Source organism: Podarcis bocagei, assembly GCF_964188305.1.
Source record: "Podarcis bocagei genome assembly, chromosome: 9".
In the NCBI taxonomy this organism is placed as follows: Eukaryota; Metazoa; Chordata; class Lepidosauria; order Squamata; family Lacertidae; genus Podarcis; species Podarcis bocagei.
This window is the reverse complement of record NC_138134.1, coordinates 70459187-70478565: the sequence shown is the minus strand read 5'-3', so window position 1 is coordinate 70478565 and position 19379 is coordinate 70459187. Positions and strand designations below refer to the sequence as shown.

Here is a 19379-nt window from a genome sequence, read left to right as displayed (position 1 = left end):
TTCACTGCACAGCCAGCCACCTTGGCAGCAGAGAAAGGAAACTGTAGCTTGTGTTTGCATTGAGTAAGAGTTGCATGAACGTACAAAGTAACAAGATAAATATCTCTGAGCACTGGCATAGATTTCCAACCTGCCCCTCCCTCTCCCAACTTTGGCTGGAAAATGCCCTGTGAGGGGTAGGGTGTGTGTGTGGAAGGGATCACAAGGGTCATCTACTCCAACCCCCTGCATTGCAGGAATCTCTTGACCAACGTGAGGCTCAAACCCATGACCTTGAGATTAAAAGTCTCGTGTTCTACCGACTGAGCTACCATGTTGGGTCTCATAAAAGTCCTATTTAAATAATAAAGGATAAGGTGCAAGTTAAGATGGTATGAACATTTAGGGAGTTGTTTGTAGCTGAGCACATCCATTTAGTGAATATGGCCACTGCCTTGTTTATGCCAACAAGAGACTGGCACTTTTGTTTGCCAAACCTGCTTTTTCTACACAGAGAGGCAGATTACAAAACTATGGCAACTTTTATTATTAAACAGTAACGGTAGGCTTTTAGCATTCCATTTAACAGAGCACAATCTACATACATCTGAGCGACTGAGAACCACACGACATTTCATTTGGACAGCTTCTTCTCCTTCTCCTTTGCCTTCTCGATCTTCTTTTCCTGGCATCGGATCATTGTAGACATTGCTGAAGGTAGCATTGAGGGAAGGAACATTAATACACAACCAAGGAGGGTAGAAAACCCAAAAGAACAACGCTCCTGTCTCCCTGCAGGTTGGCTCTTCACGAAACCCAGGACCGTATTCAATAATTCGCACCAGTGGAAGGGATGAGGTTGGCAAAGAACCTTTTGCATTTATGACCAGAGCTTGTTCCTCTTGTCACAAGTACCATCCAACGAGCGTTGGTAACAGCAGGGCGGTCCCCAGTGCATCACAAAGGAATGAAGGTGCCTTTTCCCAGCATTCTCCACTCCTGTTTTCTGCTTTGCCTGTGTCAAATGACCCCTCCAGGTAGAGATATTTCCTTGTACACTCAAACATACTGATGGCACGCTATACATAAACATTCTGTCAGCAAGGGGTGGTTTGAGCTTTTGCCCTTCCTCTGCAGGGGTGGTGCCAGAGCAGGTGAAGGGATAGGGGGGTAAATGTCTGGGACCTTACTAAGCAGAATGAACAGCCCCCCCCCATCTCCATAGCAGGATTGGCCTACCATGCTTTTTGCTTTTTTTATTGTACGTCGCCTTGATTGTACAGAAGGCGATTAATAAACTGGTGTTTTGAAATACTGTATTTTTCGCTCTATAAGACGCACCAGACACAAAACACACCTAGTTTTTGGAGGAGGAAAACAAGAAAAAAAATATTCTGAATCTCAGAAGCCAGAACAACAAGAGGGATCGCTGCGTAGTGAAAACAGCAATCCCTCTTGCTGTTCTGGCTTCTGGGATAGCTGCGCAGCCTGCATTCGCTCCATAAGATGCACACACATTTCCCCTTACTTTTTAGGAGGGAAAAAGTGAGTCTTATAGAGCAAAAAATACGGTAAGTAATACACATTGCTAACTAAAGGGTGTGTGTGTCCCCATCCCCACGACTATTAAGTCCAGAGTTTAAAATCACCTAAACTGTTCCTTTCTTGATGCGTCTACTCAAAAGTTTGCAGCAGCTGCACCAGGACTCTCAGAATTACTCCTCTCCAAAGTGATACAGCGTACATATTTGCAATGGGCAGTAAAATAATTTGCAAAACAGTTAACTTGACAACTTTTTAGTAAGTGGTACATCCTGTGTAGAAAGTCTTCTCTTTTTTGTTGGCAGCAACATGTAGGAAGACAAGTCTTATTCCAGGCAAATTACTGAATTGTCAAACAGGGTATGATTTCGTACCTTGGTTTTTCAACTGCAACGTTTCCACTAGGTTTTGCAGACTCTCCATCTTATTCTGTAATTTCCTGCAGGCATTTCCATTGGCTTCCCCTGCCTGAATAGCTGCAGACAAAATATTAAATCACAGTCAGAGATATAAATGGAGTGTTCATCTGAAAGCAGGCCCGCCATAGTGTTGAAGACCCTGGAAATGGGCCAGCTCACAATTTATTAGTGGTATCACATTAACACTGGCTGATGGTGGTGGTCATGTTGATCTTCTGAAGATCAGCACATTTACACTTGAAATCCTAGTTGTTTAAGGGCCAAAACACATGCAATGGGAATGCTGCTAACATTTCTGCCATGTTCACAAAACAGGAATGAAGTATGCTTTACACTTTCCATGAAAAGAAGTGTGCAGAGAAGGGAGCAGAGAAGGGAGTACATGAAACGGGAGCCGACCAAAACCCTGCAGATTCCAGGCCACGTTCACCATCATCTGTGGGGAAACCCAGCTGGAACTGGCTTGACATGAAGCAATGTGAAGCAATTGCTTGGGGAAAACACATTCCAGAAAACTGGTCATTTTCCTATCAGCAAAATCTGTCTATCAGTAATTAAAAGCAAGCTCAGGCCTGTGGCCATTAAATAATCTATGGCCTGTGAAAGCGTAGGGGAGAAGACTGTTACTATTATGAATATTTTACTATTAGGCTGTCTGTCAGTGCGCTTTTTACTATGTTTTTATCATTGATGTTTTGTAATGTGTTTCTGAGATCTTTTGATGGTATATAAATTGAAGAAATAAAACCACCTTAAAAAGGTTAAAAACTGGGGATAAGAACTTGTTGAATTTACAATTTGAATTGGAATATAAGAAGGGGAGGTGAGGGGAAGTCAGGGAAATATGTTATAGAAAATAAGGATTGCAAACTGTATATGTTTTTAATTTTTCTTTTTCTTTTTTCTTTTTGGCTTTTTAAAATGGAAAATTCTTAATAAATATTTATTTTTTTAAAAAAACAAAAAACCACCACCACCACCAAGGCAAAGGCGAAAAGGAATGTGTAAAGTAGGTAGAATTTCTTTTCCTCAATATTTCAGCGAGCTGGGAGACTGCTGGTACATTACAGCAGTGGGAGCAGAATTATTTAGTGAGAAACGTTGCAAAATCTTTAAGCAAAAGTTCACTTACAAGAGGTGCCAAAGGTGATACCTGTTTGGAAATAAGAAGGAAAACCCCAGTTAAGATAATGTGGTTTTAGATCATGATTACATGGTAATAAAAGGTGCCACTTGACTTTTATTTACACCTGGAGGTTTTGAATGTTTGCACTGACTGGCGTGCCAAAAGAGGCACACGGCATCCTTGGGCACCTGGGAATGGGGCTGCAACACCCAGGCTAGTAGCCTGAGACCCACCATTTTTAACATGCCATGAGGGCTCCTGAATGACTTGAATGTCAGGGGCATTGTGGGCAATTTAAAACACTCACTTTGCTGACACCATTTGCTACGCTGCTGCTTGGTGAAAACCACAGGGGAGCACTGTGCTGATGGCTCCCTCAGGCCTGTAGCTGGCTCTGATGCCAAAAAGCTAAATTTGGGCCGAGTCCTCCGTATGCCCCTACATTTTCTGTTCTTTCCTTTTTCCTTGTGATGTCATCACCAAGCCTGTAGCCAATGTCGTCTCCCTTTAATAATATATAGCACAGTGGTACCTCGGGTTACATGTGCTTCAGGTTATAGACTCTGCTAACCCAGAAATAGTGCTTCAGGTTAAGAACTTTGCTTCAGGATAAGAACAGAAATCGTGCTACGGCGGCACGGCGGCAGCAGGAGGCCCCATTAGCTAAAGTGGTGCTTCAGGTTAAGAACAGTTTCAGGTTAAGAACGGACCTCCGGAACGAATTAAGTACTTAACCCGAGGTACCACTGTACTTGGCTGTTGAAGCACATTGCCATTCTGCTAGGGGATCCAATAAGCAAAACGAGGCAATTGCCTCAGGCTATGTGTGGGCCTCAGGCTATGTGTGGGCCTTTGTCACTCAACTGCTGCCGCCACTGCCACCTATCCAGATCTTGCGAGGCTCTCGGGTAGAGTCCTTCCCCAGAGCAAGACTTTCTGGGTAAGGGGACCTGGGAGAGTGGCTGCACTGCAATAGCTGTTCTGTGGCAGTGCAGCCACAGTTAAATGTTAAGCTTCCACTTTGACGATGTTTAAGAGAGAATTCCAAGCCATCGTAGAAAAGTGATGGCAGAGGCATTTTGCCCAGACGCCTCACTCTAAGGACCCCCTTCCACACAGTGAGGCAGAGAGCCTGCTAGCACTGCCGCAATATTAGCAGCAATGAAACACTTGAAAATTAAGGGGGAAGAGGGATGGGATGGTGCAATATCTTACAACTGCCCTTCTCATGGTAGCAATCATAGAATCGTAGAATTGGAAGGGGCCACAAGGGTCATCTAGTCCAACCCCCTTTAATCCAGGAATCTTTCACCCAAGGTGGGTCTCTAACCCACGACCCTGGGATAAAGAATTTCATGCTCTAGAATAGAATTTATTATTTATATCCCACCCATCTGGCTGGGTTTCCCCAGCCACTCTGGGTGGCTTCCAACAGAGTATTAAAATACAGTGGTCTGTTAAACATTAAAAGCTTCCCTAAACAGGGCTTCCTTCAGATGTCATCTAAAAATCTGGTAGTTGTTCTTCTCTTTGACATCTGGTGGGAGGGTGTTCCACAGGGCGGGCGCCACTGCCAAGAAGGCCCTCTGCCTGGTTCCCTGTAACTTGGCTTCTCGCAGTGAGGGAACCGCCAGAAGGCCCTCGGAGCTGGACCTCAGTGTCCGGGTAGAACGATGGGGGTTGAGACGCTCCTTCAGATATATTGGACCGAGGCCATTTAGGGCTTTAAAGGTCAGCACCAACACTTTGAATTGTGCTTGGAAACGTACTGGAAGCCAATGTAGGTCTTTCAAGCTATCCAGTTGGCTCTCTCCTAAATCTAATGCAGTGGTACCTTGGGTTACATACGCTTCAGGTTACAGACTCCGCTAACCCAGAAATAGTACCTCGGATTAAGAACTTTGCTTCAGGATGAGAACAGAAATCGTACAGCAGCAGCGGGAGGCCCCATTAGCTAAAGTGGTGCTTCAGGTTAAGAACAGTTTCAGGTTAAGAACGGACCTCCGGAACGAATTAAATATGTAACCAGAGTTACCACTGTATGGGTTGGGAAGACCGTATGAAGAAGCCCCAACTACCCCTTGTTCCAGTGGTTTTATGGCTGGCTCTAGATTATAGCTTGGCACTTACTTCTACAGGCAGAAGAGGATGTAGCTTCCGGGGAGCTGCTCTTCTTCAGACTTGACCGGCGTTCTGAACAGGTTGCAGGAGTTACCTTCAGGTCATCCAGATGAGCCGTTAACAGCGAGTGCACGGGAGACCTGTCTTTGTACCTCTCCTCTGGGGACAGTTTATTCAAAGAAGTAAAACGAGGAGTGGAACTGAAGATTCCTTTAGACACTGGATGTGGCAAAGACAGCATTGCAATAATAAAGGGTAGTTAAAAAACACACTAAACAAACTTTATAGAAAGAGCACGTTAGGCAACACAACATCAAGGCTTGGAAAACAAAACTCGAGTCCGTATTCCAAGCCGATACTGTGCCCTCCCTGAATATTAGTTCTTGAATTGTTTAATGGACACTCACCACTGGACGTGAAGGGAAGGGTAGCATCTGAATCTTCGAGGTCTGTAGCATGTAACGTTAAAGGTTCCCTGTGCACAAACAGAAGAACAGAAGAGTAGCCCAGCTGAATCAGGTCCATGGCCCATTTAGTCCAGGCGTCTGTTTTCACAGTGGCCATCCAGATGCCCACACAAAGCCTGCTAGCAGGACCTGAGCGCAACGGCATTCTCCCCTCCAGTGCTGGCATTCGGAAGCACACTGCCTCTGACCATGGAGTATAGCTTTCTTGGATAGTAGCCTTCAAAAGCCTTATCCTCCGTCCCAAGAAGCAGAGCTGCTAGATAAGCAGAGCTGTGCAAGAGCCACACAGAAGTCCAGAAAGCAGTCGTGTTGCTCCAAATAGCACAAGGGGGCAGAAGTACTTTGCTGCCACACCATTTCGTACACAAAAGCACCATTAGCGGTTCTCAACCTGTGGGTCCCCAGATGTTGTTGGACTACAACTCCCAGCTCTGGCCTTGCTAACTAGGGGTGATGGGAGTTGTAGTTCAACAAAATCTGGGGACCCACAGGTTGAGAAAGGCTGGTTTAGGTGCTAGGGGGTTATGTTTCTGGAAGCAGTCACACTCTTACATATGCACACACAAAAAAGAATTCATCGATTCTCAATTACACCTTAGCATTATGGCTGAGTGTATAAAATGGTTGAGATTAAAATATGTCTCTCATATACATGTGAGTTTAAAAGTCTGCTTTGCAAAATATTTGTATTATTATTACTATTATTATCATCATAATAATATAAAACTACAAAATACATAACAAAAACAACCCACCCCACATTTTAAAAGGGCATTGGATGTCAATCAGCCAAAGGCTGTCAGGGACTGGGCAGAGGAGGAATGGTGGAGACCGCTTCCCCATCCTGACCCTTCCAGGGAGGAGGAAGAGGAAGACAGTATAGATTCACAACAGGGGTTTGCAGGAGGTCACAGCTCAGAGGCAGATGAGGGGGAAAGTTGGGGAATAATGGGAGAGGAGGACCAGGCAGAACCAGAGCAGCAGCTGGCTGACACGTTGCCACTAGAAAGCATTCCAGACCCACCATCTCCCAGAACCCGGTGAGCCTTGAAAGTAGGAGAGCAAGGAGCTCAAAGACAAAGGGCACGTAGCAGCACCCGTAGAAGTGACGAATGAGGGAGAGACGGGGTGGGGGTTCACTTGGGACAACGGCATTATCCAAGAGGCTAGGTTCTATAGCCTCTCTCTGTAAATATTGAAATAAAAAAGGATGGCAAGAAACTTTTGCTTGCCTTTATACTTCCTGGGCAACCAGCCGGGAGCCGCTGACAGCATCCTGACAAAGGCCTGGTTTAAAGAAGAATGTTTTTGCCCGGTGCCTAAAGGCGTATAATGAAGATACCAGGCAAACCTCCCTGGGGACAGCATTCTACCAATAGTAATAGTTTGTATGATTGCATCCTTTGAAACAACTGTTCTTGTTTTGTAGTTTTGATTTATAGTATTTTTAATTGTATTAATTAACAGCTAACTTAGGGTGTTAAAGAAATAGTGTGTAAGAGCATGCACACAGATGGATACAAAAAACAAGTTTGACAGTTTTCTTGTTGAAAGCTGTCCACTTGTGTGATATAAATCTGGTAAGCCACAATTATTCTTATAAGCTTTGTATTATCCATGCTATGATTTTGTGAATTTTTGTACTAATCTCATCTTACATTTTTGTTCTGTGATAAGATTGGTTGTTGTTCTTTCTTTACTAGCAATTCAACTTAGCTGTCTCAGAAAGTCATCCCTGATATAAAAATATTTCCATGTGTCTAATTCTCAGCGGGGAGAGACAGCTGTCCGGGGCAGCCTGCTGTGCTCTGTTACCAGCAAGTCTATGGCTTTCTAAATTAAAGGGTAAAGTCTTCGTATAGGGCCTGATATGTCAGTGCGTAGAATGGACCAAATGAATGTACAGTGCAACACACCCTTATTTATTTATTGAGCTGCAGTGGAATATTTTTATGTCTAGCTACACTCAGACTTGCAACTGCTGCTGGCAACGGCAACAGCAAGCTAATATGCTGCAGGAGTTGTGTGTGATCCTCAGGGGCTGCTGTAGAATTTGTTGGGTCTGGTTCAAGGCAAGCAGAGAGGCAGGAGACTTCTGGAAGACCAGCTTGGGTTTCCTGAGCTCTGATAAGGAGCCCCAATGCATAATGTTGCAACATAAAACTGCCTATCACATGCCAGAAAAAAACACACAAAAAAACCATTTACAGAAACTATGCTAAGAGGATGCTGCCACTGTCTCAGTGGTGAGATTTTCTCTCTCTCCCTAAAACATTTCTCCTTTGTGTAAAAAGGGAGGAGTGACAAATTTGTCATGTCAGAGGACCCAAACCGAAGGCATCATTTCTCACCTGCTGAAACTATCTTGCCCCATGGTGACATCGGAAGGCAGGTCCCGGACTGCAGTTTCCCTGTGTTGAGAGACAAGGGTCTCATTAAAGTGAGAAGAGATGATGCTCAGGCACAAAGCAATACTTGAGCCCCTCTGGAGAAACCCTCTTGGTGAAAAAGGAGAACACTCTTTTAAAGGGGGAAGAGAAATTAAAAATAAAATTAAGACTCCTCTGAGCTGGAACCCGCTATGCAGAGAAGGGTGACCAAGATGATCAAGGGTCTAGAAACCAAGACTTATGAGGAACGGTTGAAGGAGCTGGGTATGTTTTGCCTGGAAAAGAGGAGACTGAGAGGCTGTCTCTGGGGCTGTCACATGGAAGACTGAGCAAGCTTGTTTTCTCCTGCTGTGGAGGGGAGGACTCTCGAACCAATGTGTGGACTTGTAATCTGGTGAACCGGATTCGCTTCCCTGCTCCTCCACATGCAGCTGCTGGGTGACCTTGGGCCAGTCACACTTCTCTGAAGTCTCTCAGCCGCACGCACCTCACAGAGTGTTTGTTGTGGGGGAGGAAGGGAAAGGAGATTGTTAGCCGCTTTGAGACTCCTTCGGGTAGTGATAAAGCGGGATATCAAATCCAAACTCCTCCTCCTCCTCCTCTTCTTCTTCTTCTTCTTCTTCTTCTTCTTCTTCTTCTTCTTCTATGGCTTCAAGTTACAAGGAGATGCCAACTCAACACCAGGTAGAACTTTCTGACAGAAAGAGCTGTTCAACAGTGGAATGGTCTCCTTTGGGAGGTTGTGGACTCTCCTTCCTTGGAGGTTTTTAAGCAGAGGTTGGGTGGCCACCCGCTATTGATGCTTTAGCTGAGATTCTTGCATTGCCCGGGGTTGGACTAGATGACCCTCGGGGTCCCTTCCAACTCCACAATTCTATGCTTGTTTTTCTCAACCAGCGCTCTTCCTGAGCAAGTTGCTTGGGTAGCAGTGGTTCATAGGCAAAAGCATTGCTCAAAGAGGCACTGTTTCCTATCTGGTAGCTGCTCTATCCCACACTTTAAGGAGAAGTGGTTCATTCTTCCATGCCGGATGGAAGCTGTTGGAGAATCAGGGGAGTATTTTAAATTTTTTTGCTTGGGCAATCCTCCTCCCTAAGGGAGCTGCTCAGCAGGCTGTATTTTCCGGGCAAGTCCCACCCTGCCTCTAGGCCAGACGCTGATGTTGGCTCCTGCTGTGCTTGAGTCAGCTCAAGAAACACCTGTAACTGTGGCACAAAGGCAAAAAGGCAGGCTGGAGGGAATGCCATCTGTTGGCAGTCCCCGGAACAGCTTTTTGAGCGGCCAAGTAACGCTCATAGATATACAGATATCACAGAAGTGACCAGTAGGTTTTCATGAAACTAAAGAGCAACTTGTACATTAAAAGAAATACAGAACTGTGACAAATGCACCCTCACTCTTCTACCTGGCTGCACCACAGAAACTTTGACCTTCAAAGGAATTTCAGAGCCTCGGCTGAATTGGCTCACCTGCTGTAAGTTTCATGTGATCTCCTGCCAATGCAGTCTCTGCTTGCAAGGTCCCTGTGTGGGAGGAAAATACCGCATGAGAGGTGCTTGTTTAAATTCCTAATCTGCCCCCACCCTGGAGAGTAACAGAATGCTTTGAAACAAATAGGTAAGTATAGGGTTGCTAACTAAGCCTTTGTCCAAAGATGCTGCCTATCTATAATGTAGCACAGTGGGTTGGTGGGCAGACTTCAGGCCTGAAGGATCTACTTTGAGTTGTTGTTTCCACTAGAATCCTGAGATTCAGCAGCAGGGAGGGAGAAGAAATTCAGTTCAGTTTACATTTAAAGCTGAAACCATCACATATGCAGGCTCCAAAACAATATGAGAACCAAAAGACAGATATACTTCAAAATTTGCTCTTATTCGCTCTTATCCGAATATTACAGCACAATTCTCTAACCAGTGTTTACAAAAAATCACGGATTGCTGGAAATGTGAATTAAATGAACATATTAATGAATGTAACATACAAAAGTGTGTTATATTAGAAATCACTTGCAAAAATGTGTGCGTTGGACAAAATGGCATACGGAAATATGTTTATTATGAAAATTGGCACTAAGCAGCTGAATAATTTCCATGGGCATTAAAAACACACACACACACAAAAAAAAAAACCTCCCAGGAAATTGCTGCAGAAATGTGGAAGAGTGAATAAAACACACAGTCCTTCCATATCAAAACCCAATCTGGGTTACCCCAAGCTTTCTTCAGTAGTATAATTTAAGGTGGGGTGAGAGTGATTTTGTTGCTGCTATTGTTAGTCAGAAATCCTTGTTGATCTACTGCAAATCACCCTGTGATCTCTCAGTAGATCCTGATCTACTTTCTGCCCTCCCTTGGTGTAATGTACTTAAAAGATTTTGTGGTGGTGATTAAGCCTCTCGGTGATTGGCTGAGCTGCCCTCCTGAACCCAGAAGGGAATCTGTGGGTGCTAGTGGTTCAGCTGCTGAGATCATAGAGAGGGGCAAGGCTGGCTGAAGAGCCTAGGGAGAACGGGTGTTTGGAGGGGGCTAGAAAAATGCAGGAGAAAGGAGAAAATCAGAGAGAGGAGCCTGAGAAGAATAAAAAGAAGAGGGGGGAGAAGAGAAGAGGGAGAAATAAGAGGTGTACATGGAGCTACATGGGTGAGGGAGTTCCATGTTCATTTGAAAGAACTAACTCAATCTGAATTTCAAAGTTCACCTACTACATCAATCACCTTTCACTCCTGCCTGCCGCAGGGCAAAACTAGAATCCAATTTGAAGCCTGTTAGTGGATTAACACAGCATGGGTGATGTATCAGTAAATCAGAAACCACAGTACTTGTCGCACACTGTATGAGCAGAAAGTCCCTTGCCTAAGAATCATTCATTTCTGAAATGAATCATTCTTTTCCAAACCCATGGATAATAAGATTTCACTCATTTCCAAAGGCATGTTCATGGTGTTTTTGTACATTCTTACAATAAATTGCTAGTGCCTTCCAGAATCGAATCGGGCTCGCTGTCACTTTCTCTTCTGGGGAGAATGGTAGAGGGGATCTCATCGATGGTACACCGCAATTCTTGGAGGAGTTGCTTTAAATCTCGTAATGGGTCATCCTTGCCAGGGCAGCTGGCCCTGGATGGTATCTGAATGGAAATATGGATTTCAAATACTATGAAAACAGGCCTTCACTTTTCAGAAGCATAACGAAACACCCCCAAATAAATATAGTAAATTTTTTTGGCACTAGTTAAAAGCAACACCTACTTTCATTTTTATATTGTCTGACCAATCACCGATAATTGCTATCCCACAGGTGGTAGTGATACCCACCTGGTCCAAATACTACGGATGTCTTCGCTTTTTTTTTCCTTCAAAGAGGAGGGATGTTCCCTAAACTGCACTGCAGTATTAACCAAGTTACCATACTTTTCCGTGTATAAGACAAGGTTTTTTTCTTTAAAAGTCATGTCCAAAAACTGGTGGTCATCTTATACATGGATAGTGCATAAGGTGGTACGTGGGATTGGTTGCTGCCACGAGCCGGAGATCGGCAGCGGCTATTGGGCGTGTTATTGGTGGCTGTGGCAAGGGCTGCGGATGATTGGCTGCCACTGTGGCAACAGGGCGGGCGATTTGCGGCTTTTGGGATGTGTGCAAGTGTCAGCATCGGGCAGACAAGTGAGCAATTTTCGGCAGTCTCAACAACTTTGTGCCCCCCCCCAAAAAAGCTCAACAACTATGGGCAATCTTCCCCATTTTCCTAATTTTGAGTCCCCAAAACAGGAGGCGTCTTATACATGGAAAAATACGAAAATTTATGGAAGTTAAACGTAAAGGGACCCCTAACCATTAGGTCCAGTCGTGACCGACTCTGGGGTTGCAGCGCTCATCTTGCTTTACTGGCTGAGGGAGCCAGCGTACAGCTTCCGGGTCATGTGGCCAGTATGACTAAGCTGCTTTTGGTGAACCAGAGCAGCGCATGGAAACGCTGTTTACCTTCCCACCGGAGCGGTACCTATTTATCTACTTGCTCTTTGACGTGCTTTTGAACTGCTAGATTGGCAGGAGCAGGGACCGAGCAACGGGAGCTCACCCCGTGGCGGGGATTCGAACCGCCGACCTTCTGATCGGCAAGTCCTAGGCTCTGTGGTTTAACCCACAGTGCCACCTGTTGCTAAACCTGGCAGGGATATTTTGTGATACTTACGATGTGGCCAGCGAAGGCTTGGGATGCTGGTGCGCTAGAAGAGTGGGAATGAGGCAAGGATGAGAGGCGTGGCCTGGCCGAAGAGGAGCCCAGCAGGTACCCCGGTCCTTGCAGCTCCTGTGGACGAAGGAGCGTCTGAGTAAGCAGAATAAAAATTATGTTCATAGGGCTTCGGTTTCGGCAAAGAATCCAGAATGGAAGGTTGCCAGAGAAACATTAGGCGTGTGCCCACTTACAGAGAGCTCCCTAATCTACAATCTACAATAGCTGCCCAGCATTAATGATGGGTCAATTAATAGAAATATAATAATAATAATAATAATAATAATAATAATAATAATAATAATAATAATTTATTTATACCCCACCCATCTGGCTGGGTTTCCCCAGCCACTCTGGGCGGCTTCCAACTGAATATTAAAAACAGTACAGCTTCAAACATTAAAAACTTCCCTAAAGAGGGCTGCCTTCAGATGACTTTTAAAAGTAAAATAGTTGTTTATTGCTTTGACATCTGCTGGGAGGGCGTTCCACAGGGCAGGCGCCACTACCGAGAAGGCCCTCTGCCTGGTTCCCTGTAACCTTACTTCTCGCAATGAGGGAACCACCAGAAGGCCCTCGGTGCTGGATCTCAGTGTCCGGGCTGAACGATGGGGATGGAGACGCTCCTTCAGGTATACTGGACCGAGGCCATTTAGGGCTTTAAAGGTCAGCACCAACACTTTGAATTGTGCTCGGAAACGTACTGGGAGCCAATGCAGATCTCTCAGAACCGGTGTTATGTGGTCCCGGCGGCCACTCCCATTCACCAGTCTAGCTGCCGCATTCTGGATTAATTGCAGTTTCCGGGTCACCTTCAAAGGTAGCCCCACGTAGAGCGCGTTGCAGTAGTCCAAGCGGGAGATAACTAGAGCATGCACCACTCTGGCAAGACAGTCCGCGGGCAGGTAGGGCCTTAGCCTGCATACCAGATGGAGCTGGTAGACAGCTGCCCTGGACACAGAATTAACCTGTGCCTCCATGGACAGCTGTGAGTCCAAACTGACTCCCAGGCTGCGCACCTGTTCCTTCAGGGGCACAGTTACCCCATTCAGGACCATATAAAATATGGGGACTAGGCTGTTCAACAAACCCAGATGCTAACTCCGGGCAGAATATGCATCTCTATCCCCAACCTCATGTGCAATTCCCACCCACCCCCAAAGGTGCTTTTTAGTGCAAACAGCACCTTTAGGGACAAATAATATCTTGTGGGGTTGGGTGGGGAGTTTGATAAGCAGCACACTGTGAACTGGGACTCTGTAGTCACTTTTTCTTCAAAATAAAACGCGACCAGTTCAGGCGCATTTTTAAGAAAGCATGTTTCATCCCAGTCTGTGCTTTCTCGCCGTATCTACGCAGGAAGAACTGTTATAAGAGCTAATAACATCAGCCATGCCATCAAAGGCTCATACACCTGCAAAGCGATAGATGCCACACTGGTTGAGAATAAACGGATGCAGATCCGACATAAAAACTGTTGATATTCAGAAACCGGGAGATTTGCCACTGCTTACCTGAACGAAGCTTCCATTGTGAAATTGTTGGACCAGACTGATTCTATTCATTTAGGGCGCAGTCAAGAGTGGATTTATGCATAAGCAACGTTGCAGAAAGGCTCGTACAAGTTTTAATTACCAGGCAAATTATGAGGCACCAGCTTTCATTAGTGGACTTAATAGCTCAGTTGGTAGAGCACAAGGCTCTTAATGTCAGGGTTGTGGGTTCAAGCCCCACGTTGGGCAAAAAGATTCCTGCATTGCAGGGGTTTGGACCTTCCAACTCTACAATTCTATGACTTTATGATTCTGAGGGAAACATGGGGTGCAGTTTGGAAACCGCAAGCATAGGCGCCGACTCCATGGGGCTTGAGGGGGCCCGAGCCCCCTCAAAAATTCGTTTGGGGGGGCTCAGCCCCCCCAATAATCTCGGGCGGTGGTGGGCGCGTCCGCGGCTTTTATAGGGCGCCCGGCGCGCACCAGCTCGATAACGGGCACCGGCGCGGCGGGGGGCGCCGGGCCAGGGGAGGGGGGCGGCCGGCCTGTCTCCTTGGCAACCCCATTGAGCAGCGCCGGCTCCCCCGGGAGGGCCATCCCCCCGCGCCGCCGATCGCCAACACCGCCGACGCTGTGGCTGCCCGAGCCCGAGCCCGAGCCCGAGCCCCACCCGGAGCCCGAGCCTGAGCCCGAGCCTGAGCCCGAGCCCGAGCCCGACCCGGAGCCTGAGCCCGAGCCCAAGCCCGTCAGTCAGTCAGTCAGTCAGTCAGTCAGTCAGGAAGGAAGGAAGGAGAAATGGGGAGGGAGACGAGGGAGGAAAATTGCGCGCAGGGTGAAGAAAGGAGAAGGGCGAACGAGACGAGCTTCCAACCCAAAAAAGGGCTGGAAGACTGGGAGGATGCAGGATCGGGAAAGAAAGCGACGCCTTCCCCGCCCGCGACGTCGCCCGCTTGTCATTGGCAGCGCAGCGGGCGCCCAGAGGGGCTGGGCACCGGCGCAGGGCCGCTCCGCAGCCGCGGAGGACAGCTGCGCGGCTAGCAAGGTGTGCCGCGTAGAGCGCGGCCCTTGTGTGGCCCGGTGGCCAGGCAAGCTTGGGCGGGGACCCCCATGCAAATCTAAGACGGGAGAAGAGGGCAGAGCAAAGGGGGTCCCTTCCCCAACCTCCGGCTCTGAGACTTCCCTGAGCCCCAGAAAAGCGAAAGGATTTTCTCTCTTTTTTATATATATAAATATTTTATTAAGTTTTCAAATACAAAGTTAGAAACATACACTGAAAAAAAAAGAAAAAGAACAAGAAAAAGAAGAAAAGAAAACCAACCATTCAACACATTTTTTATATAACTAACTGGACTTCCTCGCATCTCCCTTACCCTGCATTCTTTATAATAAAGATATCAGCAAATTATTACCTTGTTTCGTACCTTATTTTGTACTTTTCAAATACTATACCTCTAAATTTAACATACTTTTCATCAGTTACTTATATCTTAAATTAAACATAGTATTACCTTAGATTTTGACCTTTTCTTACTTAAAATATAATTTCCTGTTTCCCAAATCTAATTGCTGAAGCTATAGTTTCCGAATCGTGTAAATTTTTAACATTCATACAACTTATATTGTTTTTGTAAATAGTCCTTAAATTTTTTCCAGTCCTCTTCCGTTGTTTCTTCTCCCAAATCTCGGATTCTGCCAGTCATTTCAGCCAGTTCCATGTAGTCCATCAATTGCGTCTGCCACTCTTCCAGTGTGGGCAAATCTTGTGTCTTCCAATATTTTGCGATAAGTATTCTTGCTGCTGTAGTTGCATACATAAAGAAAGTTCTATCCTTCTTTAACACTTTCTGGCCAACAATGCCCAAGAGGAAGGCCTCTGGTTTCTTGGGAAAGGTATACTTAAATACCTTTTTTAACTCATTATAGATCATTTCCCAGAAGGTCTTCACTTTTGGACAAGTCCACCAGAGGTGAAAGAATGTCCCTTCAGCCTCCTTACATTTCCAACATTTATTATCAGACAGGTGATATATTTTTGCAAGCTTGACTGGGGTCATGTACCACCTATAAATCATTTTCATAATATTTTCCTTCAAGGCATTACATGCCGTGAATTTCATTCCGGTGGTCCATAACCTTTCCCAGTCCTCAAACATGATGTTATACCCAATATCCTGAGCCCATTTTATCATGGCTGATTTGACTGTCTCATCCTGAGTGATTTTCTCTTCAACCTGCCCTCCATCCTCTTGCAGAAAACTCTTTGCCTGCCCTGCCCGTATCTCGTTTTTGCTTTTTAATTCCACACACGCACCCTTCGGACTTCGTGGCAATCGGGTGCGCGGGTGCGTTTCCTAAGAGAGTGAGGACCCCCTCCCCCTCCCCACCTGCTCCCTCGCCAGCCAGCCAGCCGCGCGCCCTAGCCGGAGAGCCCCGGCCGTCCCCGTCGCGCAATCGGCTGGATCTCCCTTCAGCAGGCCGTGCTCACAACTCGGCCCAGGGACCCCCAGCAGCGGATCTCCGGCTCAGCTGAAGAATCCGGCAACAAGCCCCCTCCTCCCCAATCGCCCCGCCGAAATACGCCCCCAGATAGGCCGCCGGCCGCCAAGTCTAGTGGCACCCTGAGCGAGGGTCTCTCCCCAACACCGCCACCTCGAACTGCGTTCTCCCGGCTACCCGAGCGAACCAGTGGCAGGACCCCGGTATGGGCCCCCCCAATATTTTTTATAAGTCGGCGCCCCTGACCGCAAGCACACTTTGGGACAAAGTGTGCAATAATTAGCTGGTGTGGGCATGCATTAAGAATGTTCTGGGGTAACAGATAAGCATGGTTTTCAAAAATTAAATTTAGTTGTAAAGGATATGCTCCCAGTGCACCTCTTCAATGAAGCCGAAAACTTACTTTCACATCTAAAGTGTGCTGAAGCTTGAAGCGCATCGCTTCCTGTTCCTGCCGCTGCATAATGCACTGACATTCTGCAAACTGCATAGAAGCCTGTGAGAGAAAATGGCGGAGATTATTCACCTTCATGAGGGAACTTTGTGTAGTAAAACTTGAGGCCCTTGAAGAGTTTTTCTTGGTAAACTCACACAAGCTTTTCAAACAACAACAACCCTAAAAGCCACTGGATGGCATTCAGCTAAGTTTTGCTCAGAGAGCAGACCCACTGAAATAAATGGCGCCAATGCTCATGGTCATTCATTTCAATGGGGCTACTCTGAACAAAACTGAGTTAAATACCAGCCACAGTCCTGTTTGGGGGCTTGGTTGCGAGTATACTGAGTGGTACAAAAAAGGAAATAAATCCCAAGAAACTGAACATGTGATTAAAAAAAAAAGCTTGGGCTCAAAAGATGGTTACAAACTGGCATAAATACATGTGGAAGAAATTTTTTTAAAAGTATGCCATCTAATAACAACTCAAAACAAACAGTATGTCTACTAATACCAGGGACGGGACAAAATAATGCAAAGTCAGATAGGCATGGTACAAAATATATTATTATTATTACTTTATCCAGTGCTGCCTCCATGGTAGCAAGTTTTTCTCTCAACCGTTTATCCTGTGACTTAAGAACCTCCAGCTCTCCAGCCATTTTGTTGTTTAAAGAAGCCACACAGCTCAATTCCTGGCTTAACTTATTTCTCTCTTCTTTCAGATAATGTTTCTCCTAGATGGACAAAGTTGAAAGAATAGAACAAAATAGAACAAAATTTGAAGAAAAGGTAAACACAGCACTGCATTTTGATTTCAAAATCTGAATTTCTGATCATTATTTCCTGGAATTTAATCAGATTGTGATTAAATGGACAATGACCCCACTTCTATGAGGTAACACATAGAAACTGATCTTAATTATCTATCTGCAAACCAGCCGGTAGGTTAAATATTCTAGCTGGACATGATCATTGGCCCCAACTCAGAATGTGATATAGCAAATCATTTTTAAAAAAACCAGTATTGAAATATGCAACTTAACAAATTCAAAACCTCCCTGTAAAAGTTATCATAACATTGACATACTGTTCCATTTCAAATGCCCTATCAGCTTGACTGATCTTCTGTCCTTTCTATTAGCCAAAGGAAGATGCTTCTATGTGGGTTTCATGTAAACAATCTACATATTTTGACTGAACTCTCCTAGCAAGTGCTGCTATATCACAGGTACCCTGAGGGCTCTTTTAATAAACAAAAGGACCAACCCTAAGATAACGCTCAGTGGGATTTGTGAGCTTAGTTAATTTGGTTTTTTTCTAGTAAGAATCTTTGCTAGTGCAAAATACATACGTTCAAGGCAAATTTACACTGATAACACTCATTTTAGCATGGCTTTGGCATGTTAGAATTTGGTCCAGCCATTCTACTGGGACACATTTATCTAAATTATGTATCTTAGCAGTTTTGACCTTAGTTGCGTTGGTCATTGCTTCCTCCAGGAACTTAATCTTGCTCTGCAAAGCATCTATCTGTCCGCGCTTGGCTGTGATTTGCTTTTGCATCCCCATTGCAACTTTCATTGCTATAAAAGACAAGATTTCCAAAGCATTAGCGGCATCGTGTTTGACAGCAAAGTTTAAGAAACGCCTTGTGGGTAAAATACTGAGCTTTCAGTAGAGGCAGGGCCTAAGGCTTCTTGTCCTGGGGAAAAATAACATTATTCTACTATGTCTGAAATGAGAGGAATACAGTGTGCATAATTAAAGTATATTTATACTATAACGACTAATGATCTAACCCAGCTGTTCTCAAATGGTAGGCAGGACGCACAAATAGCTTGAAGGTGTTTAAGATTCATAAGGCTGGCAGTAGGGAATGGCAGTGTAGAATGTAGATCTAATTTTACTTAGCATGTAATCTAGATTCTGGGATTGATCCATGGGCCCAAAATAAAAAACCAGCAATTCCATTGCTGAGCTCTTATGTAAACAGAAGCATCTACACTACAAATCTACCCCGAAACCTGGGAATTGTAGTTTGGTTAGAACACTAAGAATTCTTTGTTAAGAGATTTCTACCCCACCTTTTTCAGTTTTCTCTGGAGAGGAGGGAAGATGGTTAAAATGTGGGAAACCGGTTGAGGATTAAATCTGTATATGTAGATCTAAACCTCCTATTCCAAATACGTGGGAGAAATACAAAAAGAAAAGCTGGGAAGAATTTTCAGCAGATTAAAATACATAAATTTTGCAGCTAATTAAAGCTTAGTAATTAGGCAATTACACCTTTTTATCCCTTCTATTTGTGGTCTGTTGACTTCTCTTCACCATCATTGCAGAGAATGAACCACATTTTTTTGTTTGGTTTGTTTGGTAAGATAAATGGAAAAGGGGTTTAGAGTACTTACATTTCAATGCAAGCAACATATACAGCAAAGCAATGTGCAGAAAAATACTTCTAATAGTTGGTAAAGGTAAAGGTTAAGGGACCCCTGACCATTAGGTCCAGTCGTGGACGACTCTGGGGTTGCGCCGCTCATCTTACTTTACTGGCCGAGGGAGGCGGCGTTTGTCCGCAGACAGCTTCCGGGTCATGTGGCCAGCATGACTAAGCCGCTTCTGGCGAACCAGAGCAGCGCATGGAAATGCCGTTTACCTTCCCACTGGAGCGGTAC

General features: G+C 45.3%; 1 protein-coding gene across 6 annotated transcripts in view; it reads right to left on the bottom strand.

Moving 5' to 3' along the window:
• Nucleotides 1-502: 502 nt before the first annotated feature.
• The window catches only part of CCDC158 (coiled-coil domain containing 158), a 50924-nt gene continuing 32047 nt past the window's right edge, over nt 503-19379 (bottom strand). For 5 of the 6 annotated variants that reach the window (XM_081206914.1, XM_081206918.1, XM_081206917.1 and 2 more), the window contains exons 16-27: nt 18175-18287; nt 17280-17438; nt 16669-16761; nt 12235-12351; nt 11004-11170; nt 9514-9567; nt 8006-8065; nt 5595-5662; nt 5197-5406; nt 3073-3093; nt 1896-1997; nt 503-690 (exon numbers count right to left, since the gene is read on the bottom strand). In XM_081206914.1, the coding sequence (XP_081063040.1) occupies nt 614-690; nt 1896-1997; nt 3073-3093; nt 5197-5406; nt 5595-5662; nt 8006-8065; nt 9514-9567; nt 11004-11170; nt 12235-12351; nt 16669-16761; nt 17280-17438; nt 18175-18287 (1241 nt within the window). In that variant the 3' untranslated portion in view covers nt 503-613. The remainder of the gene's footprint in view (nt 691-1895; nt 1998-3072; nt 3094-5196; nt 5407-5594; nt 5663-8005; nt 8066-9513; nt 9568-11003; nt 11171-12234; nt 12352-16668; nt 16762-17279; nt 17439-18174; nt 18288-19379) is intronic. The other variant, XM_081206913.1, reaches the window with a different exon arrangement.